The sequence below is a fragment of the Zalophus californianus genome, chromosome 5, assembly GCF_009762305.2.
Source record: "Zalophus californianus isolate mZalCal1 chromosome 5, mZalCal1.pri.v2, whole genome shotgun sequence".
Taxonomy (NCBI): Eukaryota; Metazoa; Chordata; class Mammalia; order Carnivora; family Otariidae; genus Zalophus; species Zalophus californianus.
In genome coordinates this window covers 56,347,558-56,370,113 of record NC_045599.1, presented here as the reverse complement: position 1 = coordinate 56,370,113, position 22,556 = coordinate 56,347,558, and the positions used below count along the sequence as shown (strand labels likewise).

Sequence of the window (22,556 nt, the reverse complement as noted above, 5' to 3'; positions counted from 1 at the left end):
TATGTTGGTGGGGTTTTCCAGGTAACCTATGACACACAGACTTTCACAGCAAAGGAGTACACACCAAGTCTGAAACTGGGAAAGGTATTCTCATTCAAGGTAATAAGTCCAGCACAGGCTGGGAGGACTCTAAATCTTGGTAAGAAGGTGTTCTAGGCCCAAGGCTGAAGGGGGGGCTGAAAGACTATGCACAAGACTACCTTTCTCAATACATACTTTATTATTTCCTGTAGGAAGTACACACATGCCTCCCACCCCCAGTTAACTTGATAGATAAAACTTCTAGCTCTAATAACCAGTTTATAGGAAGTATATGGGATAGAGGAACATGTTAAATGACATGCAGTTAGAAAATTCAAAATGTGGGAGACTGCAGGAAAAAAACAGGCCAGTTACTTCAACTATTAAATTGCAGTGGGGGTGGGTAATTTATATATTTAAAAAGATACTTAGATATAGCAACCAAAAGCAATGTGGCTACCTTGTTTGGATCTTAATTTGAACAAAACAACTAAAAACAAATAGTTGGGGAAATGTGGTTACAATCTGTTTAGTTTTCCTTTGCTGTAGAAAAACTTAGTCCAAAACTTAGCAACTTATAACAGTAAACATTTATTATCTTGTAGTTTCTGTGGGTCAGAAATTCAGGAGTGGCTTAACTGGGTCATCAGGCTCACAGACTCACAAGGCTGCATTCGTCTCTAGTTCTAGTCTTTTTGTTGTTGTTGTTGTTGTTGTTGTTACAGATTTTATTTATTTATTTGAGAGAGAGCCCAAGTGGGCTGAAAGGCAGAGGGAGAAGCAGACTCCTCACTGAGCAGGGAGTCCAATGCGGAGCTTAGGACTCCAGGATCATGACCTTAGCAGAAGGCAGACGCTTAACTGACTGAGCCACCCAGGTGCCCCTCTAGTCTTGAGAAGGATTCACTTCCTGTATAGTGCTTGTTAAGATTCAGTTCTCTCTGATGGTTGACTGGAGGCCTCCAGTTTCTTGGTTTCTTGCTACATGGGGTTCTCCGCAGAGTGTTTCACAACTCGGCAAGCTTCCTTTATAAGGCTGAATAATACTCCATTTCATGTATGTACTGCATTTTGTTTATCCACTTCTCTGTTGATGAACACTTGGGTTGCTTCCACCTTTGGCTCCTGTGAGTAATGCTTCTCTGAACAGGAGTGTGCAAATATCTTCAAATCTCTGCTTTCAGTTACTTTGTGTACCCAGAAATGGAATTACTAGATCAAATGGTGATTAAAGATCTCTTTTTTGATGAACAACCATACTGTTTTCCACAGTGGTTGTACCATTTTACATTCCCACCAGCAATGCACTTGTTATTTTCTGTTTTGTTTTTGTTTTTTGTTTTTGATCATAACCTAATGGATGTGATATGGTATCTCACTGTGGTTTTGATTTGCATTTTCCTAATATTTAGTAGTGTTGAGCATCTTTTTGCGTTGTTGTTAGCCATTTTCTTTGGATAAATTTCTTTTCAAGTCCTTTGCCTATTTTTGAATTCTGTAGGGTTTTTTTTTTTTTTTTAAACAGAAAAGATAAACACTTAAGTCTGCCTACTAGCATACTCACCATGGCGTATCATTGCTGTTTTTTAGTTTTGTATTTGTCACTGGATTTGAAACTTCTTGAGGGCATGGACTGTGTGTCTTCTCTCTTTATTACCTTGGTGCTGCTTAGAACAAAGAAGTGAATCCAAAATCTGAAGGAATTCTATCATTTTGTATTCTGAAAATATACACTCAGATTCAGTCCTGGGACTTTAATCTCAAATTCTCTGTGGTATAGACAAATGTGAAGGAGAAAACCGACCAGCACTGTTTCCTCAAATCATCTCATTTCATCTCTGTTCAGAAACTATATTGATATTCATTCCTTATTCCCAAGTATTCAGAAATAACATGGTATTATAAAAATAAACTTGACCATATAAATAAATCTTTATATTTCATCTTATATAAATTTTTAATTAAAGGGTACACATCTGAAAAAGTATTTTGGTATAGATATTAATAGTGTGGTGTAACTAAGAATTTTAGCAAGTTTAGATGTAATAAAAAATTGTGGTTAAATTGTTAGTCTATGTTTAGGAAACATAATCTGTATCTTCTGTTTTGGTATTTGAAAGGTTGCTCTTTGATCAAGACACATCTCTTAGATCTGAGTTCAGTCTCCATCCTGGTATAAGTGGAATGTACAAAGGTGAGAAATAATTTTTTTTCACTAAGTAGTTCCTTTAATTTGCCAAGTGTTATTATTCTGTCAGCTTCTCCTTTTATGGTTAGTTTTGTTTTTAACTTTACACAGAATTAGTTTCTTATACTCATCTGTAATAGACCCTAAGGTCTACTAAGGTCTATTACTATAAGGATAGCAAAGGGAATTATAACTTCTGGAAGATGTTTATGACTCCTAGAGAGGCCTTCAGAGATACGCAAGTGACACCCAGATAGCTCTTCTCCTTACAAAAATTTCCAGCTTAACCCTAGAACTTGTTTATTTACAAAAGTGAATAGTACTTTTTAATAACCAGTCTGATTATTTCAGAATGAAATACCAAATATCCTTGGTATGTTTATATATATTTAATTTTTTAAATTTGAGTATAGTTGATGCATGATGTTACATTAGTTTCAGTGTACATTATAGTGATTTATGGATTATGCTAGGCTCACCACAGTTTTAGTACCATCTATCACATACAGTGTTATTACAATATTATTGACTATATTCCCTATGCTATGCTTTTTATTACTGTGACTTAGTTATTCCATAGCTGGAAACCTGTATCTTCCACTCCTTTTCACTCATTTTGTCCATTTTCCCAACCCCTGTCTCCTCTGGCAACCATCTGTTTGTTCTCTGTATTTCTAGGTCTGGCTTAGCTTTTTGTGTGTGTGTGTGTGTATTCATTTGTTCTGTTTTTTAGATTCCCTGTATGAGTGAAATCATATGGTATTTGTCTTTCTTAGTCTGGCTTATTATACACTAATAACAGCAGCAGAAAGAGAAATTGAGAAAACAATCCCATTCATAATTGCAGCAAAAAGAATAAAACACCTACGAGTAAACTTAACCAAGGAGGTGAAAGACCTGTATTCTGGAAACTATGAAATACTGATGAAAGAAGTTGGAGCTGACACAAATAGATATTCCATGATCATGGATTGGAAGAATTAATATTGTTAAAATGTCCATGTCACCCAAAGCACTTTACAGAGTCAATGAATGCTTATCGAAATACCAACAACAACATTTTTTACAGAACTAGAACAAATGCTAATATGTATAGAGCCACAAAAGAGCCTGAATAGCCAAAGCAGTCTTGAGAAAGAAGAACAAAGCCGGAAGTGTCACAATCCCAGATTTCAAGGTATACTACAAAGCTGTAGTAATCAAAACAGTATAGTACTGGCACAAAAGATTGATGGAACAGAATAGAGAACCCAGAAATAAACCCACACTTTTAGGGTCAATTAATCTATGACAAATTAGGCAAGAATGTGCAATGGGAAAAATACAGTCTTTTCAGAAACGGTGCTGGGAAACTGGACAGCTACAAGCAAAAGAATGAAACTGGACTAATTTCTTACACCATACACAACAATAAACTCGAATGGATTAAAGACTTAATTGTAAGACCTGAAACCATAAAAACCCTAGAAGAGAACACAGGCAGTAATTTTTCTGACATTGGCCCTAGCAGCATTTTTCTAACTAGTTATGTCTCCAAAAACAAGGGAAACAAAAGCAAAAATAAGCTATTGGAACTACATCAAAATAAACTTTCCTGCAATAAAGGAAATCATCAACATAATAAAAGGCAACCTACTTAATGGGAGAAGAGATTTGCAAATGATATATCTGATAAGGGGTTAATTTCTAAAATGTATATGACTTATATAACTCAATACCTAAAAAACAATACAAGTAAAAAATGGACAGAGGACCCGAATAGACATTTGTTTTAAAGAAGACATACAGATGGCCAACCAGATATATGAAAAGATGCTCAGTATCACTAACCGTCAGGGAAATGCAAATCAGAATCACAAAGCGTTATCACCTTAGACCTGTCAGAATGGCTAAAATCAAAAAGACAAGAAATAACAAGTGTTGGTGAGGATATAGAGAAAAAAAGAACCCTTGTGCCCTGATAGTGGTAATGTAAATTGGTACAACTGCAATAGAAGACAGTGTGGAGGTTCCTCAAAAAATTAGAAATAGTAATAACATATCCAGTAATTCCACTACTGGGTATTTACCCAAAGAAAATAAAAAACACTGTCAAAAAAATATGTGCACTCTTATGCTTATTGCAGCATTATTTACAGTAGCCAGGATATGGAAGTAACCTAAGTGTTCATTGATAGACAAATGGATAAAGAAGATGTGGTATGTGTACATAGTGGAATAGTATACAGCCATGAAAAGGATGAGATCATGCCATTTGTGACAACATGGTTGGACCGAGAGGGTATTATGCTCAATGAAAGAAGTCAGACTGAAAAAAGGCAAATACCATATGATTTCACTGATATGTGGTATATATATTTTTTGAAAGTACCTTTTACCTACCAATTTTCTCTACTTCCTGAGTCCACTTCTAGGTCAGTTTTTAAATGCTTCTAGAAAAACGTATCACTGATCATCACTGTTCCAAAAGATAAATTTTGCAGTAGCTGTTTAAGGGGTACGTTATTTCCTTTTATGCTTTCTTCTTGTGAACCATTTTTTATTTTCAAGGATGTCTGGAAATAGGTATGGAAAAAAAGAAAAATTTCCTAAACACCACAAAGATCTGTTATATATAAGCTCACAGAGTCTTTTTACTGTACATCATCTTACTTAGTACTCCAAAGGCAAGTTGCAGTTTCATCTTGGAGGGATTTTTCCTACATGTGGTTGGAAGAGGCAATGTGTAATAGTAGTTTCCAGAATGTGCTCTTATGTTATATAAAGTACCACTAGGAAGAAGTAAGAGGTATGTTTTAGTATTCCAACCAGGTTTTTTCTTTGCTTTCCTTCTTTTTCTTTCCTTTTCCAAATTGATAGACTTTTATTACTTTTGCTAATTATTAAATGAATAAAAATTTTCTAAATACAAAATTATATAATGTAGAAAGTGTAAGGTCCCACCCCCTACTCTTCCCTATAATTCCACTCTCAACAATTGCCAGTATTTAGTATTTATATATTTTTCTAGACTTTTGTATGCCATTATGAATATCTTTTTTCATAATTGGTATTGTGTTAAATATATTTCTTTCCTTGTTATACTGATCTTCCTCAACCTTTTAAATTGCTACATGTTATTCTGTATGAATGTACCCTTATTTAATGAATTGATAATATTTTTGGTATTTCTCAGTACTGTAATAAATGTGAATATTCTAATATTTATACCTTTGCCTGCTTTTCTGATTATTTCCTTAGTATAACTAGCTAAAATTAGATTTGTTTTTAAAGGATGGACACATGTCAGATCTTGACACATATTACCCCTAAAAAAGATGGCTTTTTCCTTTAGATCCAACAAAGGATATATTCAGTCTTTGCCAAACTACTAAATAAAAAGTATCTGATTATTTTAATTTGCATTTTTGAAGAATACCAAGGTTAGACATATTTTAATATTGAGTATTCATAGTTTTTGTGTATGTGAATTGCCTTATTTGTCTCCTAAATTATTCTTATTTTATTATTGGTTTATAAGACCATTTTATATATTAAAGATAATAAAACTTTGTCATATATATGTTGCAATAGTTTCATTCAGTTCCCTAGTTAACTTTTGATGTTATTCATGATATATTTTGTATGCAGAAATTTTAAGGTTTTTTAAATTTTTATTTTTTATTTTTTAAAGATTTTATTTATTTATTTGTCAGAGAGAGAGCACAGGTGGGGGGAGTGGCAGGCCGAGCAGACACAGGGAGACGCAGACTCCCTGCTGAGCAAGGAGCCCAATGTGGGACTCGATCCCAGGACCCTGGGATCATGACCTGAGCTGAAGGCAGACACTTAACTGACTGAGCCACCCAGGCATCCCTAGGTTTTTTTTTTTTTTAAGATTTTATTTGAGAGAGAAAGAGAGAGTGAGCATGAGCGGGTGAGGGGGGGGTGATGGCATGAGGGAAAGGGCAGAGGCAGAGGGAGAGGGAGAAGCAGACTCCCTGCTGGGCAGGGAGCCCGATGCGGGGCTCGATCCCCGGACCCTGAGATCGTGACCTGAGCTGAAGGCAGATGCTTAACCGACTAAGCCACCCAGGTGCCCTTAAGTTTTTATATAGTAAAACCTGTCAGTCTTTTCTTCTGGGGTTTCTTGGTTTTTTCAAACTTGGAAATATTTTACCTACCACAAGACCATAAAGGTTTTTCTTTTACCTTTAGTTACCTTTGTTATATTTATTCATCTTGTCACTGTTTAAAATACCATTATTGGGGTGCCTGGGTGGCTCAGTCCTTGAGCGTCTGCCTTTGGCTCAGGTTATGATCCCAGGGTCCTGGGATCTAGCCCTGCATCGGGCTCCCTGCTAGGTGAGAAGCCTGCTTCTCCCTCTCCCACTCCCCTGCTTGTGTTCCCTCTCTCGCTGTGTCTCCTTCTGTCAAATAAATAAATAAAATTTAAAAAAATAAATACCATTATTATTTTATATTAAATTCCCAGGTATATATAGGTCTGTTTTCTACTTGTTTTGTTTCATTGTTCTATTTGACTATATTTAGTAATGTACCATCACTACATTATTTTATCAGCCTTAGCTTTTAGTACATTTCTTTATCTGGTAGGGAAAATTTCCTCCTACACAAAGTAACTGGCTATAGCATTCATTCTGAGCTCCTTTGGAACAAATAGCAATCTCAGTGAAGTAGGAGACTACCCCTTGAGATCTTCCAGTGTACCCTCTTTCATCTTTGGTTGGTGGGATTTGCTCTGAGCTGGGTGGTTTTCTGAGATTCTCATGGAAGAAATCCATATAGTTATTTCTGAAGGAGCCGCTCCTTTTCCCATGTAGAGTGACATACTGTTTACCAATGTTTGGTTTCCCTTTAATCCATTCTCATCTTCTGACCTGTAGTGGGTATATTTCCTTTTTTCTCATTGCTGCTTCAGATTTTCTTTTAAAACGAATTTCAAAAAACAACTAATTTCTTTGGATTCTTCTTAGGAACCAGGAAGGGAAGAAAAGTTAAAATATGAGCTCACTTTCCCATCTTAAAAATACAACTCTGTTTTTGGATTATATACTAGCATTATGAGTTTTTATTTTTATTTTTTTATTTTTTAAATATTTTATTTATTTATTTGACAGAGAGAGACACAGCGAGAGAGGGAACATACGCAGGGGGGAGTGGGAGAGGGAGAAGCAGGCTTCCTGCGGAGCAGGGAGCCCAATGCGGGGCTCAATCCCAGGACCCTGGGATCATGACCTGAGCCAAAGGCAGACACTTAACAACTGAGCCATCCAGGTGCCCCAGCATTATGAGTTTTTAAAAATGACCTCACATAGAATTAAAAAAGAAGAAAGTATTCCCTGTAGGGAGGTTTAGGTCTTTATATTGTCTCTATGTATCCTTTGCATTCATTCAACCTGAAACAAATATCAAGTATTGTTTTATTCCAATATAGTATATGTGTTTCTTTGAAATTAATAACTTAAAAACATTGATATATAAAATTGGCAGTTAGGAAATTATAATTTACAAAATAATTTTTAATGACATTTGTAGTTTCTGTAAAATCATGGAGTCCTTGTCAGAGCAGAGCAATAAAACTTGCAAGTGATTTATGATTATGTTTCATTCTAGGCACACCTTCTCCTGAGATTCAGCTTGTGTTCAAATTCAGAGAGGATCCACAAGAGCAAAAGAGTAAAAATAAGATAATGCCTTTTAGTGAGAATGCAGTCTTACAGGTATGTAGCATATTGATTAAATACATACTTATTAAAAATTGGAAGTGCTATTTCAAAGAGTGGTAAATTACTAATGATTAATTCTTTTTGTCTATTATTTTCCTTCTTTCTTCTCTTACTCAGTTTAGCTAGTCATTCTGTTTCTTCATTGCAACTTTGGTGAAAGGCAGTTGTTTTAGAAGAGGGTGTTTAAAATATTTCATTTCTTCCTCTCTTTCCTTTTCTCTCTTTCAGGTAGAGATATGGAAGTGAGAGAAACAGAAGGTTAAAATAGAATATAATAATTATGATTTTCATTTCCATTGTATGTCAGAGATCACTTTAAATTTGTGAAGAAGATGTTAGTCTGCATGGTATAATTTGAGATATGGGCTACTGAAAGTCCCTTCTATTATCTTATGTGTGTGTGAGTGCATATGTATGTATACACACTTACATACACAAATTTTTATTTGTTTCTTTTTAATGCAGTCACCCTGGGGAGAGATTAGAGGTGATTTAGTTAACACCTGTGGCATAAATAAGTCAGCTGGTAACCAGAGATACCTACAAAGTCTTAAGGAAGGAAGGGATGATAGATAGATTTTTTTCCTCTGAGGTTAAAAAGTAACATTCCAGTGTGTTCATATTTTAATTTTCTTCAGAAAAATACCAAGAGGTGGAATTACTGGATTGTATGGTACTTCTATTTTTAATTTTTTGAGTAACCTCCACACTGTTTTCCATTATGGCTACACCATTTTACATTCCCACCGACAGTGCATGTCAGTTCTCTTTTCTCCATATCCTTGCCAACATTTGTTGTTTCTTGTCTTTTTGGTTTCAGCCATTTTGACAGGTATGAAGAGATATCTCGTTGTGATTATGATTTGCATTTCCCTGATGGTTAGTGATGTGTATCTCTTCATGTGTCTTCTGGTCACCTGTTTGTCTTCTTTAAAAAAATGTCTGTCTGGTGGGCACCTGGGTGGCTCAGTTGGTTAAGCATCTGCCTCCAGCTCAGGTCATGATTCTGGAGTCCCGGGATCGAGTCCCACATCAGGCTCCCTGCTCGGCAGGGAGTCTGCTTCTCCCTCGGACCCTACCCCCTCTCATGCTCTCTCTGTCTCATTCTCTCTCAAGTAAATAAATAAAATCTTTTAAAAAAAATGTCTGTTTGGGTCCTCTGCCCACTTTTTAATTGTTCTGTTTAGTTTAGGTTTTTGTTGTTGTTTTTGCTGTTGAGTTGTATGAGTTCTTTATCTATTCTGGATGTTAACCTCTTATCAAATACATCATTTACAAATATCCTCTCCCATTCTGTAGGTTGCCTTTCATTATTCTAAGGTTTCCTTCACTGCATAAAAGCTTTTTATTTTATTTTTATTTATTTATTTTTTAGAGGGAGAGAGTTGGGGGGGGAGAAGAAGGAGGGGGACAGAGAAAGTCCCAAGCAGGCTTCTCACTCAGTGCGGAGCCTGACACAGGGCTCAATCCCACAATCCTGAGACCATGACCTGAGCCGAAACCAAGAGACAGATGCTTAGCCAACTGAGCCACCCAGGTGCCCCATGATTTCAGTCTTTTAAATCAAGAGTTGTTTTGTGGCCTAACATGTGATCTATCCTGGGGAATATTTTGTGTGCACTTGAGAAGAATATGTATTCTGTTTTTAGATGGAATATTCTGTATATATCTGTTAGGTCCATCTGTTCTAGGCCACTGTTGGTGTCATTCAAAGCCATTGTTTCCTTGTTGATTTCTTTCCGGAAGATGTATCCATTGATGTAAGTGGGGTGTTAAAGTCCCCTAGTTTTATTGTATACTGTCAATTTGTGAGAAAGTTATTTTAAACAGATGTTATCAGTAACTGATAAATAAATAAAACACTTAATACCAGTATTCTGCTATACTGAATGTGAGGATAGTTTGTGTGAGATACCTGGTGCTTCCTGGGAAGCCAGGGTTGGTTAGGCTGATTTGACTGCCTAGACTTATTCCACTCCACTCCCAGTGATCCACGATTCAGTTGAAGAGAATGGTTTCAGATATTTTTGGTTGAGGATGTATAAATAGAGTTGCCTCTTTTTCAGATCCTCCAAATTAGCACAATTAATTTAAACTCTTTTTCACCTCCTCCAGCCTACCCCCAACAGGTGAAATAAAACAAAACCTGTACAGCTTAGGGGACCATCAAAATATAGGGGTGGTAAGGGCAGGAAAAAAATGACAGACACATGAATCAAAAGGATAGATAGCAATTTGGATCCCTTAGGAAAGAGTTGATTGAAATGTATCCTTGCATTTTGTTAATTAACAAATGACCAACTCCAGCCCCCATTATATTCAGAGGCCTTAGCTCTTAAGTGTTATTTTTGCCTCTGGAGGAGGGGAAAGAAAAAAATGGCTGTCAGGAGCAAACTTCCTTTTTACTTTTTCTCTTATTTTTTGCATTTTCCTTATGTAGGTAGGGTCAAGTCACTGATCTATAGTAAGGGAAATGAACTGGGTATTACAGGTATTTGAATGAATTATTTTGTGAAGATGCAGAAATATCTAGTAAGTATGTAAGTATACTCTATTTAATTAATTCTTGGGAGTTTCTAGGTTTACTTCTTGAAATTCCTTCTTGTCTCTGGGCCTCTGAGCTTTGTAAGGTCTGCTTGGGAAGTATATATATGTGGAACCAATGTGATAACCTTGAAGTATGTAAAGATGCATTATCAGTAAATAACAGTGAATGTTCATTGGAGAAGATTGAAGTTCTCACAGTACTTTAATTGTGTTTTCCTGTTATTATAGCTTTTCATTGATTGAACAATGCTTGGAAATTCATGCTAAAGGCTTTATTTTCAGAAAGCTTTGTTACTGATCATAGAAACATAGAAGGCCCTCAAAGAGAGATCTTTTTCTAAAGATCCACTTTGATGGTAACAGGATATTAAATGTAAGGATTCCTTTTAAAGTGATGAAAGCCAGTATGCTGTAAAACTTAAAATGGAGTCATTTTATCAGTGCATTTTATCTTTTTTTTGAAAGGGAAACAACTTCAGATTTTCTGGCGTGACTTGAGAATTAGGCAAAAGTCATTTAGCACTTAACATTGTAATGCAGAGGTTGTATGATTTTTGGCCCTCAGGAGAAATATTAGAACTGAGAACCTGACAAGAATGGCTTATCAGAACCATATGGATTAATGAACTAGGAATAAAAACAGGAGACACATCCTTTCTCTTTATTTAATTTCCATAAATTCTTTTATGGAAAGAAATTAAGGAAAAAACTAAACACAAGAACTAAAACTCCTTGAAGAAAACATTGGGAAAAAGTATCGTGACATTTGATTTGGCAGTGATTTCTTGGACATGAAAGCCTGGCAACAAAAGAAAAAATAAATAAAGCTAGACTCATGAAAATTAAAAACCTTTGTGCATTAAAGGACACTATCAACAGATGAAAAGGCAACCCAAGGAATGGGAGTAAGTCATGTATCTCATAAGGGATTGCTACCCAGAATATATAAAGACTCTTACAACTCAGCAACAAAAAAACCAAACACACTGATTTAAAAATGGACAAAGGGCATGAACAGACATTTCACCAAAGAAGATAGACTAGTGGCCAATAAGCACATGAAAATATGTTCAACATCATTAATCAGTAGGGAAATGCACATCAAAACCACCCTGAGATCCCACCTTATACTCATATGATAGCTGTTATCAAAAAACCCCAAAATAACCAGTGTTAGGATGTGGGAAAATTGGAATTCTTTCTCATTGCTGGTAGGAAATGTAGAACGGTGCCACTGCTGTGGAAAATGGTATGCTGATTCCTCCAAAATTAAACATTATATCATATGATCCAGAAACTCCACTTCTGGGTTTATACCCAAAATAAGTGAAAGCAGGGACTCAAAAATATATTTGTACATCCACGTTCATTGAACCATTATTCACAGTAGCCAAAAGGTGGTAGCAGTCCAGGCATCCACCAACAGATGAGTGGATAAACAAAATGTGTTACATACAATGTAATTAGAAAGGGAGGAAATAGTGATATATGGTACAACATGGGGGTGAACCTTAAAGACCTCATGCTAAGTGAAATAAGTTCGGACACAAAAGGACAAATGTTGTATGGTTCCTTTTATATTAGGTACTTAGAGTAGTCACAGTAGAGACTGAGTAGTAGAAAGAAAGGAGCAGGGTAGGTACCAGGGATTAGGAGAGGGGTGAATGGAGAGTTAGTGCTTAATAGGTGTGGAGTTACAGTTGGAAAAGATGAAAAAGTACTCTAGATGGATGCTGGTGATGGTTGTACAACAGTGCACAAAATGCCACAGCACTGTATGTGTAAAAATGGTTAAAATGGTGAATTTTATGTTACATATATTTTACCACAGCAGAGAAGTGCTAAGAAAGAATAACACAAGAATTATTTTAAATGTTAAATTTTTAATTGTTGCATTGTATTAGCATTTATCAGTTCAAAGAAAACTATCTTTTTTCCCCTAGCAACCTCAAGAAGAAATGGAACAAAATGAAGCTCTGTTCCAGTAAGTATACTAACTTTTGGCTTTATTAAATTGTAGGGTTTTTTTTCTTTTGTAATTTTGCACTCTAAAGTGAGTCTTCATTGTCTTAAGAGTTTTAGAATTATTCTGAATTTTTTAATAATTGCCCCTTTAGCCGCATAAATGTTATTTTTAAACATTCTAGATAAGCTTCATTTCATGAGAAAGATGGATTCAGATTGAGTTGATTCTCTATTAATATTATTTAAAAAGAAAATTTATAGCAGAGCATGAAGGAAGAATTTGTAGACTTTATTGAAATTAGACTTTATAGGACTATTATACTTTAAAAGACGTTATCCTTTCAGTTCTTTTGAAACCGTGGTTCTCAAAGTATGGTCTGTGGACCCCTTGGGAGTCCTTGAGACATTTTCCAGACGGTCTTTGAGGTCAAAACTATTTTCATAATAATACTAACACATTATTTGCCTATTTCTTAGTACTGACATTTGCACATAGAGTGCTAAAGAAAATGGTAAGTAAAATGCTGAAGCCTTAGTAGGAATCAGGGCAGTGGCACCAGATAGTACTAGTAGTTGCTGTATTTTTCACTTTCACTTAGCAGTTAAGAAAGGAAAGGAAGAAAAAAAAGCTAGCTTCACTGAATGCATGTGATGAAGCAGAAAAGTTCTTGTTTTATTAAATTTCTACTCTTGAATGTATATCTTTTTGATATGCTGTGTGATGATGGAGGAAGTATGCCTAAGTACTTCTGTGCATACTGAAGTGTGGTCATTGTCTTGAGAGCACTTGTGTAACTTGTTTGAGTTGTAAACATTGTAAGAAAATTAGCTCACTTTTTCTTTTAACTTGAAAGAATAATTGACAGACAAAATAATATTCACACTTGGTGTATATGGCAGACATTTTCTTGAAAATCAGTGAAGTAATAAGCCAGTCACTTCAAGGAAAACAGCTGGTGGTATTTGTTGCCAATGAAAAAATTCAAGCTTTCATGTGAAAATCAGTGTAGGAAAACTTGTTTTTACCACCTTGACTTTGATGGCTTCCCAGTACTTAAAGTTTTCCAGTGAGATCAGTGGTAATATTTACAAAGGTGATCTTTTTGATGTTTAACAGTGTTATCAGTATAAGGAAGATTTGCATAACTCAGTGAATCAGTATTTTCTAAAAGACAAATGCACAGTGTCACAATCACACGCAGGTGATCATTCAAAGTACAGGGTAGACCAATGGGTCATAGTGTGACAGAATACAGAAAGTTCATTGGTGTTGTTTCAATTTTTACATTTCCAGTAACCTTTAAAGAAGTTATTCCTTTTAGAGTTTTGGTGTGATATTTGCTTTGGTGTGATACAATAGTTATCCAAAAAGGCTACTAAAATACTCCTTCCTTTTCCAACTGTATATCTGTGTGAGGCCAGATTTTTGTTATATACTTCAAATAAAACAAAGTATGGCAAAAGATTGAATGCAGTAGCAGATAGGAGATGGCAGCTGTCTTCTATGAAGCCATACATTTTTTAAAAATGTGAAATAGTGCCATTCTTTTTACTGATTTTTTTTTTCGTTTTGTAAAATATAATAAATTTTCATAAAAATATATTCACGTTACTGGATTATTACTGTTATTTTTATTTATTTAACTTTAAGTTTTTTATGTTAATTGCAGTATAGTTAATATACAGTTATATTAGTTTCAGATCTATAATGTAGTGATTCAGTAATTCTGTATATTATTCAGTGCTCATCATGATAAGTGTTCTTTTACTGTTATTTTTAAATTAATGATTATTTAAAATTTTTCCTATTTTAACTTCTAGTATGTAAGTATAATTAAGTATATGTCACATAAATAAAAACTTTGGGTTCCTCAATAATTTTTAAGAGTGTAAAGGAGACCAAAGATCAAAAAGTTTGAGAACCACTGTGTTTAAATAACCCTATTACTGAATAGATCAGCACTATAAGTTCATCTACAGAAATGGGGAAAACAAGAAAACTAGGGAAGACAAACACAGTATACATAATCTCCCTGCCAGAGAGAACCATTGTTACCATTTTGGTACATTTTATTTTAGGCTTTATATATAGCTTTATTTATGTTTTCTATGAAATTAAATTATTCTGCAGATAGTTTTTTGTATCCTGTTTTAAAATTTTAAGTAATAATTTATAATTATTTTCTCATGTCATATTTTTAAAAACATGAATTTTAATGGCCTCACAATATTTCACTGTATAACTTGACTGTACTATAATGCATTTAATTTCCTCTACTGTTAGATGTGTACATTGTTTGCTGTCTTGCCTAATATAAATTACTATTTTTTAACAATTTTGTTAAGAGTTTGCTCTATTTTCAGACATCTTAAATTCTCTTTTGTAATTAAGGGGGAAAATTCTGTTGACTCAAAGTATGATTCAGTTTTGTTTTTAAATCAGCTCATTCTTCTCAAAGAATTGCATTTTAGGGAAAAAATCAGCATTCTTTTCTTTTTGCCTCATAGAAATTATTATATATATGAGCAATTTCATTTCCATTTTCAAGGTAGCTTATATTGATCACTTCTGGGTTTTTTTTTATTAACATATAATGTTAATTATATGTGATTCATCAGTCTTACACAATTCACAGCGCTCATCATAGCACATACCCTCCCCAGTGTTCATCACCCAGCCACCCATCCCTCCCACCCCCCTCCACTCCAGCAACCCTGTTTGTTTCCTGAGATTAAGAGTCTCTTATGGTTTGTCTCCCTCTCTGGTTTTGTCTTGTTTCATTTTTCCCTCCCTTCCCCTATGATCCTCTGTCTTGTTTCTCAAATTTCTCATATCAGAAAGATATGGAACGCTTCACGAATTTGCGTGTCATCCTTGCACAGGGGCCATGCTAATCTTCTCTGCATCGTTCCAGTGTTAGTATATGTGCTGCCGAAGCGAGCACAGTCACTTCTGTTTTTAGACAGGAGAGAGTGTTCAATTTATTATTCTTGCTTAGGCTTCAAGTAGCTATACCTGGTATATAAAAACTGCTCTTAAAACAGCTAAAACGAGGCTTTTTTTTTTTAAGGGAGATATCTTGATTGCGTTTGCATATAGTAAATTGGATTGAGGAGAAAAGTAGTTAACTGACTGCTTTTCTTCAATCAACTTTTAATTATCCCAAGGCAGATGATAAAAATTGCAGACTAGGCATGACCTTATTTTGCTTTCAACCTCTTTCCATTAATATTTCATATATGTTCTTTGCCTATTGTGAAATACAAGAATGATAAATAATACCTGAGAATTTTCTCATTAGTGACTTGCACTTACATCTAAAACTATAATGACAAACTTTCAATGTATTTAAGGATTTAGATAACCAAGACACATAATTCAGAATCAGTTTTTTCTCCCCCACTACCTTATTTGATACACAGTCATCCCAAAGTGACTTTCACACCTAAACTTAAGGTTATCTTGTTTACACTCCTGAATTTCATCCGTTAATTTTTCAGCTTTTTCTTTCATTTTTGCAATCGCTTGAAATGTAAATGTTAACAAATTTGTACTAATTGTAAAAGTTATTGGAAGGATGGAGCAAAAAAAATTATGCAACTTTGAAATTCCTTTAAATGAAAATAACCCTTAAATTATATTTGAGAAGTAGTGTTTTTGTTTTCATTTTAAAATTTATATTTATTTATTAAATAATTGATTTATTTTATAAGAATAAAAAAAGTTTTCCAATGATCACTAGGTCATTTTCCCAGGCCGAACTTTCAGTGAACCACCAAAGCATTCAAGGTATGTTTTTATGGGTAGAGTCATATAAAGTAAATTTGTTTTTGCCTAAAAATAGAAGGCTTAGTTAGATATGGATTTATTTGCACTAATGGCTCTCAAAAGGCCAGATGGGTAGGAGGTTAGAAGTGTGGGAAATGCAGGACATTTGGCATTTTGGGAGCCATTAATGCCATATGATGCTTTTGGCGTCTCTGTACTTTTACCACCACCGTATTGAACTTCTAAGTCAGAGGTCTTTAACTGGCTGTTCCTTTATAACTTTGTGGTGTTTCTTGCTGCCATAAAGCTGATGTGACTACACCCATAGAATTGGTAGTCCCCTTTCCTTCTGATACTTCATTGCAACTCCCACTTCCCTTCATTCCTTTCAGAGTGTTCAGAACAAAAGTTCATTTTATTTTCATCCTAGATTTTAGGTTAAATCACATATAAGGAAACTGTTAAATTGTTCACTAGTTTAGCTAACTCTGTTTTAATACAGTCCTATCTTCTTCCTCCCAATTCAAGGAGTAATTCTAACCAAATTGTAGAATGGTCAAAATAAACAAATTATCTTAGTAATTGTTGTATATTGTATATAAGTTAAAATTCAGCTCTCCTGAGCATTTTCTTCTCATTTGGTACTTCAGAATTTTATTTATGTATGTATGTATGTATGTATTTATTTTGAGAGAGAGAAAGAGCACAAGCAGTGGGGGAGGGGCAAAGGGAGCGGTCAGGAGCAGACTCCCGGCTGAGCAGGGAGCCTGACGGTAGGGTTCGATCCCAGGACCCCATGATCATGACCTGAGCCTAAAGCAGACGCTTAACTGACTGAGCCACCCAGGTGCCCCTAGAATTATTTTTTATACATACTACTACTACTACATGTTGTCTCTTTCAGGTGTTAAGTAGAAAACGTACAAAATCTTTTAATAATTTATTAAAGGATAGACAAAAACTCAAAAAAAATTTTTTTAAGATTTTTTTTATTTGAGATAAAGCAGGAGTGATAGAGAGAGAGAGAGAGAGAGAGAAAGAGTGTGCACAAGCAGGGAGAGCAGCGGGCAGAAGGAGAAGCAGGCTCCCCACTGAGCAGGAAGCCCGACCCAAGGCTCAATCCCAGGACTCTGGGATCATGACCTGAGCCAAAGGCAGATGCTTAACCAATTGAGCCACTCAGGCACAGCCCCCCAAATTTTTTTAATTTGTAAAAACTATTTTAAGTAAATTTTGTAGTTAGAAAATGAGAATTCCTTAAATATGTTTATTTTTATATAGTAGTCAAATTAGCATAATAAATACCAACTTATCAAATTTTAAAAATACCAACTATTGGCATAAAAGATCATTTTGATTATGAGGTGATTAAAAATATAGAAAGAGATGGCTTTGAGGATTTTCTTTGCAAATTCAGAGAAGAGGAAAGGAGGATGACGTCTTCTTCTCTTTTTTTAAACTAACCCCCCCAAGGATCTGACAGTTAAAAAAAAAAGATAATTGAAGATGTATCTATTACAGTGTTTCTTTCATTTGTACTAAAATTTTTTTAAGATTTATTTATTTGAGAGAATGAGGCAACCAGAGATAAAACTTTAAATAACAAGATATACATAGTAGAACATATTATCATCATTGCTTGGCATAAAGGATTCTAATGCAAGGATAAGAAGTTATTTATTCCAGCGGCACCTGGGTGGCTCAGTTGTTAAGCATCTGCCTTCGGCTCAGGTCACGATCCAGGGTCCTGGGATCAAGCCCCACATTGGGCTCCCTGCTCTGTGGGAGGCCTTCTCCCTCTCCCACTCCTCCTGCTTGTATTCCCTTTCTTTCTGTGTTTCTATCTGTCGAATAAATAAATAAAATCTTTTAAAAAAATTAAAAAATTTTTAAAAAGTTATGTATTCTTAATGTTTTGCTCATCATCCTGTGAGGGTGTGCAATACCATGATGTTAGCCCTCCTAGCTGATTTTCATAGCTTAACATCATCAAATGGCAAAGGTGAAGCAAAACAAAAACAGTAAAAAGATTTTTGTACAATATAAAGCTCAGCAAGCATATTTATGCTTATTTTTTTCCCCTGAAAAACCTGTCTTGCTTGTGAGGATGCATGCTAAGTTTCAGCAAATAATACTTATGCTGTAGCTCTAGATATGGCCTAATCAAAGGAAACCAAAAGAATGACTCAAACATATGCTTGAAACACCAGTGAGCCCTAAATTCGTAGCTAAATATGTCAGAGTGCCTGGGCCTTAATGGTGAAGGTAGGAGGCAAGAGGAGTGGTATAGGAGAACTGTCTTTTTTCCTGATCATCCTTCAACTTCTCTTGGTACGAATTGCAGAGGGAGCAGGATGAGGAGGGGATAATAAAGTGGCAGTCACTTAGGACAGCCTCCTGATTCCTTTTGGCCCCTACCTGGGTTGTTACTTTTCATGCCTAACTTGACAGCATGATTTTAATTTATAGTCTATTACCTATAATGGAGGAGATAATGACCCTGAGAAAATAGGTGTGATTTTTCCTCCTGTAGTTAACCTATACTTAGAATAACCCAGCCAAAATAGAGAGAGGCTTTTAGCTAAACTAATTCTAAATAATTATAATTTTACCAATCTTCATGTAAAGTATTTTTTTAAGAAATGGAAGATTTTTTTGGTAAATTTATTATGTAATGATACTTTTATATCAATAAATAGGTATAATATTTATAAAATATTTTATATATCACATGAATGCCTGAGAGAACCATTTCAAGTTATTTTGATCAAGAAATGCTAAATGAGAAGGTATGTTTTTAGTGCTTTAATAAACCTGGAGTGAAACATATTGTTGTCTTCTAGGGCCTGAGGCTGAAAATCCTGAAATTTTGCCAAACCCAGATAAGGTTGGTCTATATAACAGAGATTACCTTTGCAGCTCATGTGTTTAGATTTTATTTAAAAATTATATTGATTAAAGTATCAAGCCCATTAGGTTCTTTCCCTGGGTGAGAATATGACTAAACCATTTCAGTAGATAGAAATGTATTCTTGTCTAAAAACCCCTTCCAATATTTGTTCTTCCCTATCTCTAATGAAATAGTATTTTCTTGATCTGTGTTTCTTTTTTGTATTTTAATTCCAGTATAGTTAACATACAGTGTTTTATTACTTTCAGGTGTACAAAATAATGATTCAGCAATTCTATAAATTAGTGCTAATCAAGATAAGTGTACTCTTAATTCTCTTCATCTATTTCACCCATCCCCCCATCCACCTCCCCTCTGATAACCATGTTTGTACTCTATTTAAGAGTCTTTTTTTTTCTTGGTTTGTCTATTTTTTCTTTCTTTGTTTGTTTCTTAAATTCCACATAGGAGTAAAATCAATGGTTATTTGTCTTTCTCTGACTAACTTACTTCACTTAGCATTACACTGTCTAGATCCAGGCATGTTGTTGGAAATAACAAGATTTCATTCTTCTTTTTTTTTTTAAAGATTATTTATTTATTTATTTATTTGAGACAGAGAGAATGAGAGAGAGAGAGCACATGAGAGGGGGGAGGGTCAGAGGGAGAAGCAGACTCTCTGCCGAGCAGGGAGCCCAATGCGGGACTCGATCCAGGGACTCCTGGATCATGACCTGAGCCGAAGGCAGTCGCTTAACTAACTGAGCCACTTGGGCACCCAAGATTTCATTCTTTTTTATGGCTAAATAATATTCTTGTGTATGTATATACCACTTCTTCTTTATCCATCTTTCAGTGGACACTTGGGCTCCTTCCATAATTTGGCTATTGTAAATAATGCTGCAATAAACATAGGGATGCATATATCCTTTCAAATTAGTGTTTTCATATTCTTTGGGTAAATGCCCAGTAGTGCGATTAGTGGATCATATGGTAGTTCTGTTTTTAATTTTTTGAGGAACCTTCATCCTGTTTTCCAGAGTGGCTGCACCAGTTTGCATTCCCACCAGTAGTGCAGGGGGGTTCCTTTCTTCTACATCCTCGCCAACACTTGTTTCTTGTGTTTTGTTTTTAGCTATTCTGACTGGTGTGAGGTGGTATCTCATTGTGGTTTTGATTTGTATTTCCCTGATGCTGAGTGATGTTGAGCATTTTTTCATATATCTGTTGGCCATTTGTAGTTCTTCTTTGGAGAAATGTCTGTTCATGTCTTCTGCCCATTGCTTGACTGGATTATTTATTCTTTGGGTGTTGAGTTTGATAAGTTCTTTATAGATTTTGGATACTAACCCTTTATCTGATAAGACATTTGCAAATATCTTCTCCCATTCTGTAGGTTGTCTTTTGGTTTTGTTGACTGTTTCCTTTGCTGTGAAAAAGCTTTTTTATCTTGATGAAGTCCCAATAGTTCATTTTCGCCTTTGTTTCCCTTGCCTTTGGAGATGTGTCTAGTGAGAAGTTGTTCTGGCTGAGGTCAAAGAAGTTGCTGCCTGTGTTCTCCTCTAGGATTTTGATGGATTCCTGTCTCACATTTAGGTCTTTCATGCATTTTGAGTTTATTTTTACATGTGGTATAAGAAAATGGGTTAATTTCATTCTTCTGCATGTGGCTGTCCAATTTTCCCAACACCATTTGTTGAAGGGACTGTCTTTTTTCCATTGGATATTCTTTCCTGTTTTGTTGAAGATTAGTTGACCATAGAGTTGAGGGTCCATTTCTGGGTTCTCTATTCTGTTCCATTCTGTTCCATGGATCTATGTGTCTGTTTTTGTGCCAGTACCATACTCTCTTGATGATTACAGCTTTGTAATACAGCTTGAACACATTGGACAAAATAGACTTTAAAACAAAAACTAAGACAAGAGACTTAGAAAGACAGTACATAATCATAAATGGAACAATTCAACAAGAAGATATAACAAATTGTAAATATTTACACACCCAACAAGGGAGCACCCAGATACATAAAGCAGTTAATAACAAACATAAAGGAAGTAATCAATAGTAATACAATAATAGTAGGGAACTTCAACACTCCACTTACATCGATGGACAGATCGTCCAAACAAAAAATCAGCAAGCAAACAGTAGCTGAGAATGGACATTGAACCAGATGGATCTAACAGAAATATTCAGAACATTCCATCCTAAAACAGCAGGATACACATTGTTTTCAAGTGTACATGGAACATTTTCTAGAACAGTTCACATATTAGGCCACAAAACAAGTCTCAACAAATTCAAAAATGTCAAAGTCATACCATGCATCTTTTCTGACCACGATGCTATGAAACTAAATATCAACCACAAGAAAAAATATGGTAAGACCACAGAAATATGGAAGTTAAAAAACATGCTACCAAACAATTAATGGAACAACCAAAATAATCAAAGAGGAAATCAAAAGATACATGGAGAGAGGGGCGCCTGGGTGGTGCAGTTGGTTAGTCATCCCACTCTTGGTTTCAGCTCAGGTCATGATCTCTGGGTCATGAGATTGAGCCCCATGTTGGGCACCATGCTGCGCGTGGAGTCTGCTTAGAGTTTCTCTCTCCTTCTCCCTCTCTTCCTCTCCTCCCACCTAAAATAAATAAATAAATCTTTAAGAAAAATATGTGGAAACAAATGAAATGAAAGCACAACAGTTCAAAAGTTTGGGATGCAGCAAAAGCAGTCTAAGAGGGAAGTTTATAGCAATACAGGTGTAACTCAAGAAGAAAGAAAAATCTCCAACAACCTAAACTTACCCCTAAAGGAGCAAGAAAAAGAAGAACAAACAAACCCAAAACCAGAAGAAAAGAAATAATAAAGATGAGAGCAGAAATAAGCAAAATAGAAACTAAAAAAATAATAGAGCAGATCAATAAAACCAGGAGCTGGTTCTTTGAAAAGATCAACAAAATTGATAAACTTTTAGTCAAACTCATCAGAGAGAGAGAGAATTCATATAAACAAAATCAGAAATGGAAGAGGAGAAATAACCAACACCACAGAAATACAAAGGATTGTAAGAGAATACTATGAAAAATTATATGCCAACAAGTTGGACAACCTACAAGAAATGATAAATTCCTAGAAGCATATAATCTCCTGAATCGGAAAGAAATAGAAAATTTGAACAGACCGATTACCAGCAATGAAATTGAATCAGTAATGAAAAACTCCCAACAACAGAATGTCCAGAACCAGATGGCTTCACAAGTGGATTCTACCAAATTTAAAGAGTTGATACTTATTCTTCTCAAACTGTTCTAAAAAATAGAAGAGGAGGGAAAGCTTCCAAATTCATCCTATGAGGCCACTGTTATCCTGATACCAAAACCAGAAAAAGACACCACAATAAAAGGGAACAACAGGCCAGTATCTTTGATGAACATAGATGCAAA

The 22,556-nt window shown here is 35.1% G+C and overlaps 1 protein-coding gene and 1 non-coding gene across 8 annotated transcripts in view; one reads left to right on the top strand and one right to left on the bottom strand.

Annotated features, from left to right (window-relative positions):
* Positions 1–22,556, top strand: part of ANKRD31 (ankyrin repeat domain 31) — a 146,596-nt gene that overhangs the window by 4,680 nt on the left and 119,360 nt on the right. For all 7 annotated transcript variants that reach the window (XM_027606869.2, XM_035727796.1, XM_027606870.2 and 4 more), the window contains exons 2-6: positions 2,142–2,215; positions 7,826–7,932; positions 12,429–12,469; positions 16,194–16,240; positions 19,063–19,106. In XM_027606869.2, the coding sequence (XP_027462670.2) occupies positions 2,142–2,215; positions 7,826–7,932; positions 12,429–12,469; positions 16,194–16,240; positions 19,063–19,106 (313 nt within the window). The remainder of the gene's footprint in view (positions 1–2,141; positions 2,216–7,825; positions 7,933–12,428; positions 12,470–16,193; positions 16,241–19,062; positions 19,107–22,556) is intronic.
* LOC113929997 lies at positions 15,289–15,395 on the bottom strand. Its single transcript, XR_003522383.1, has one exon. It is a non-coding gene; the product is annotated as a U6 spliceosomal RNA (small nuclear RNA).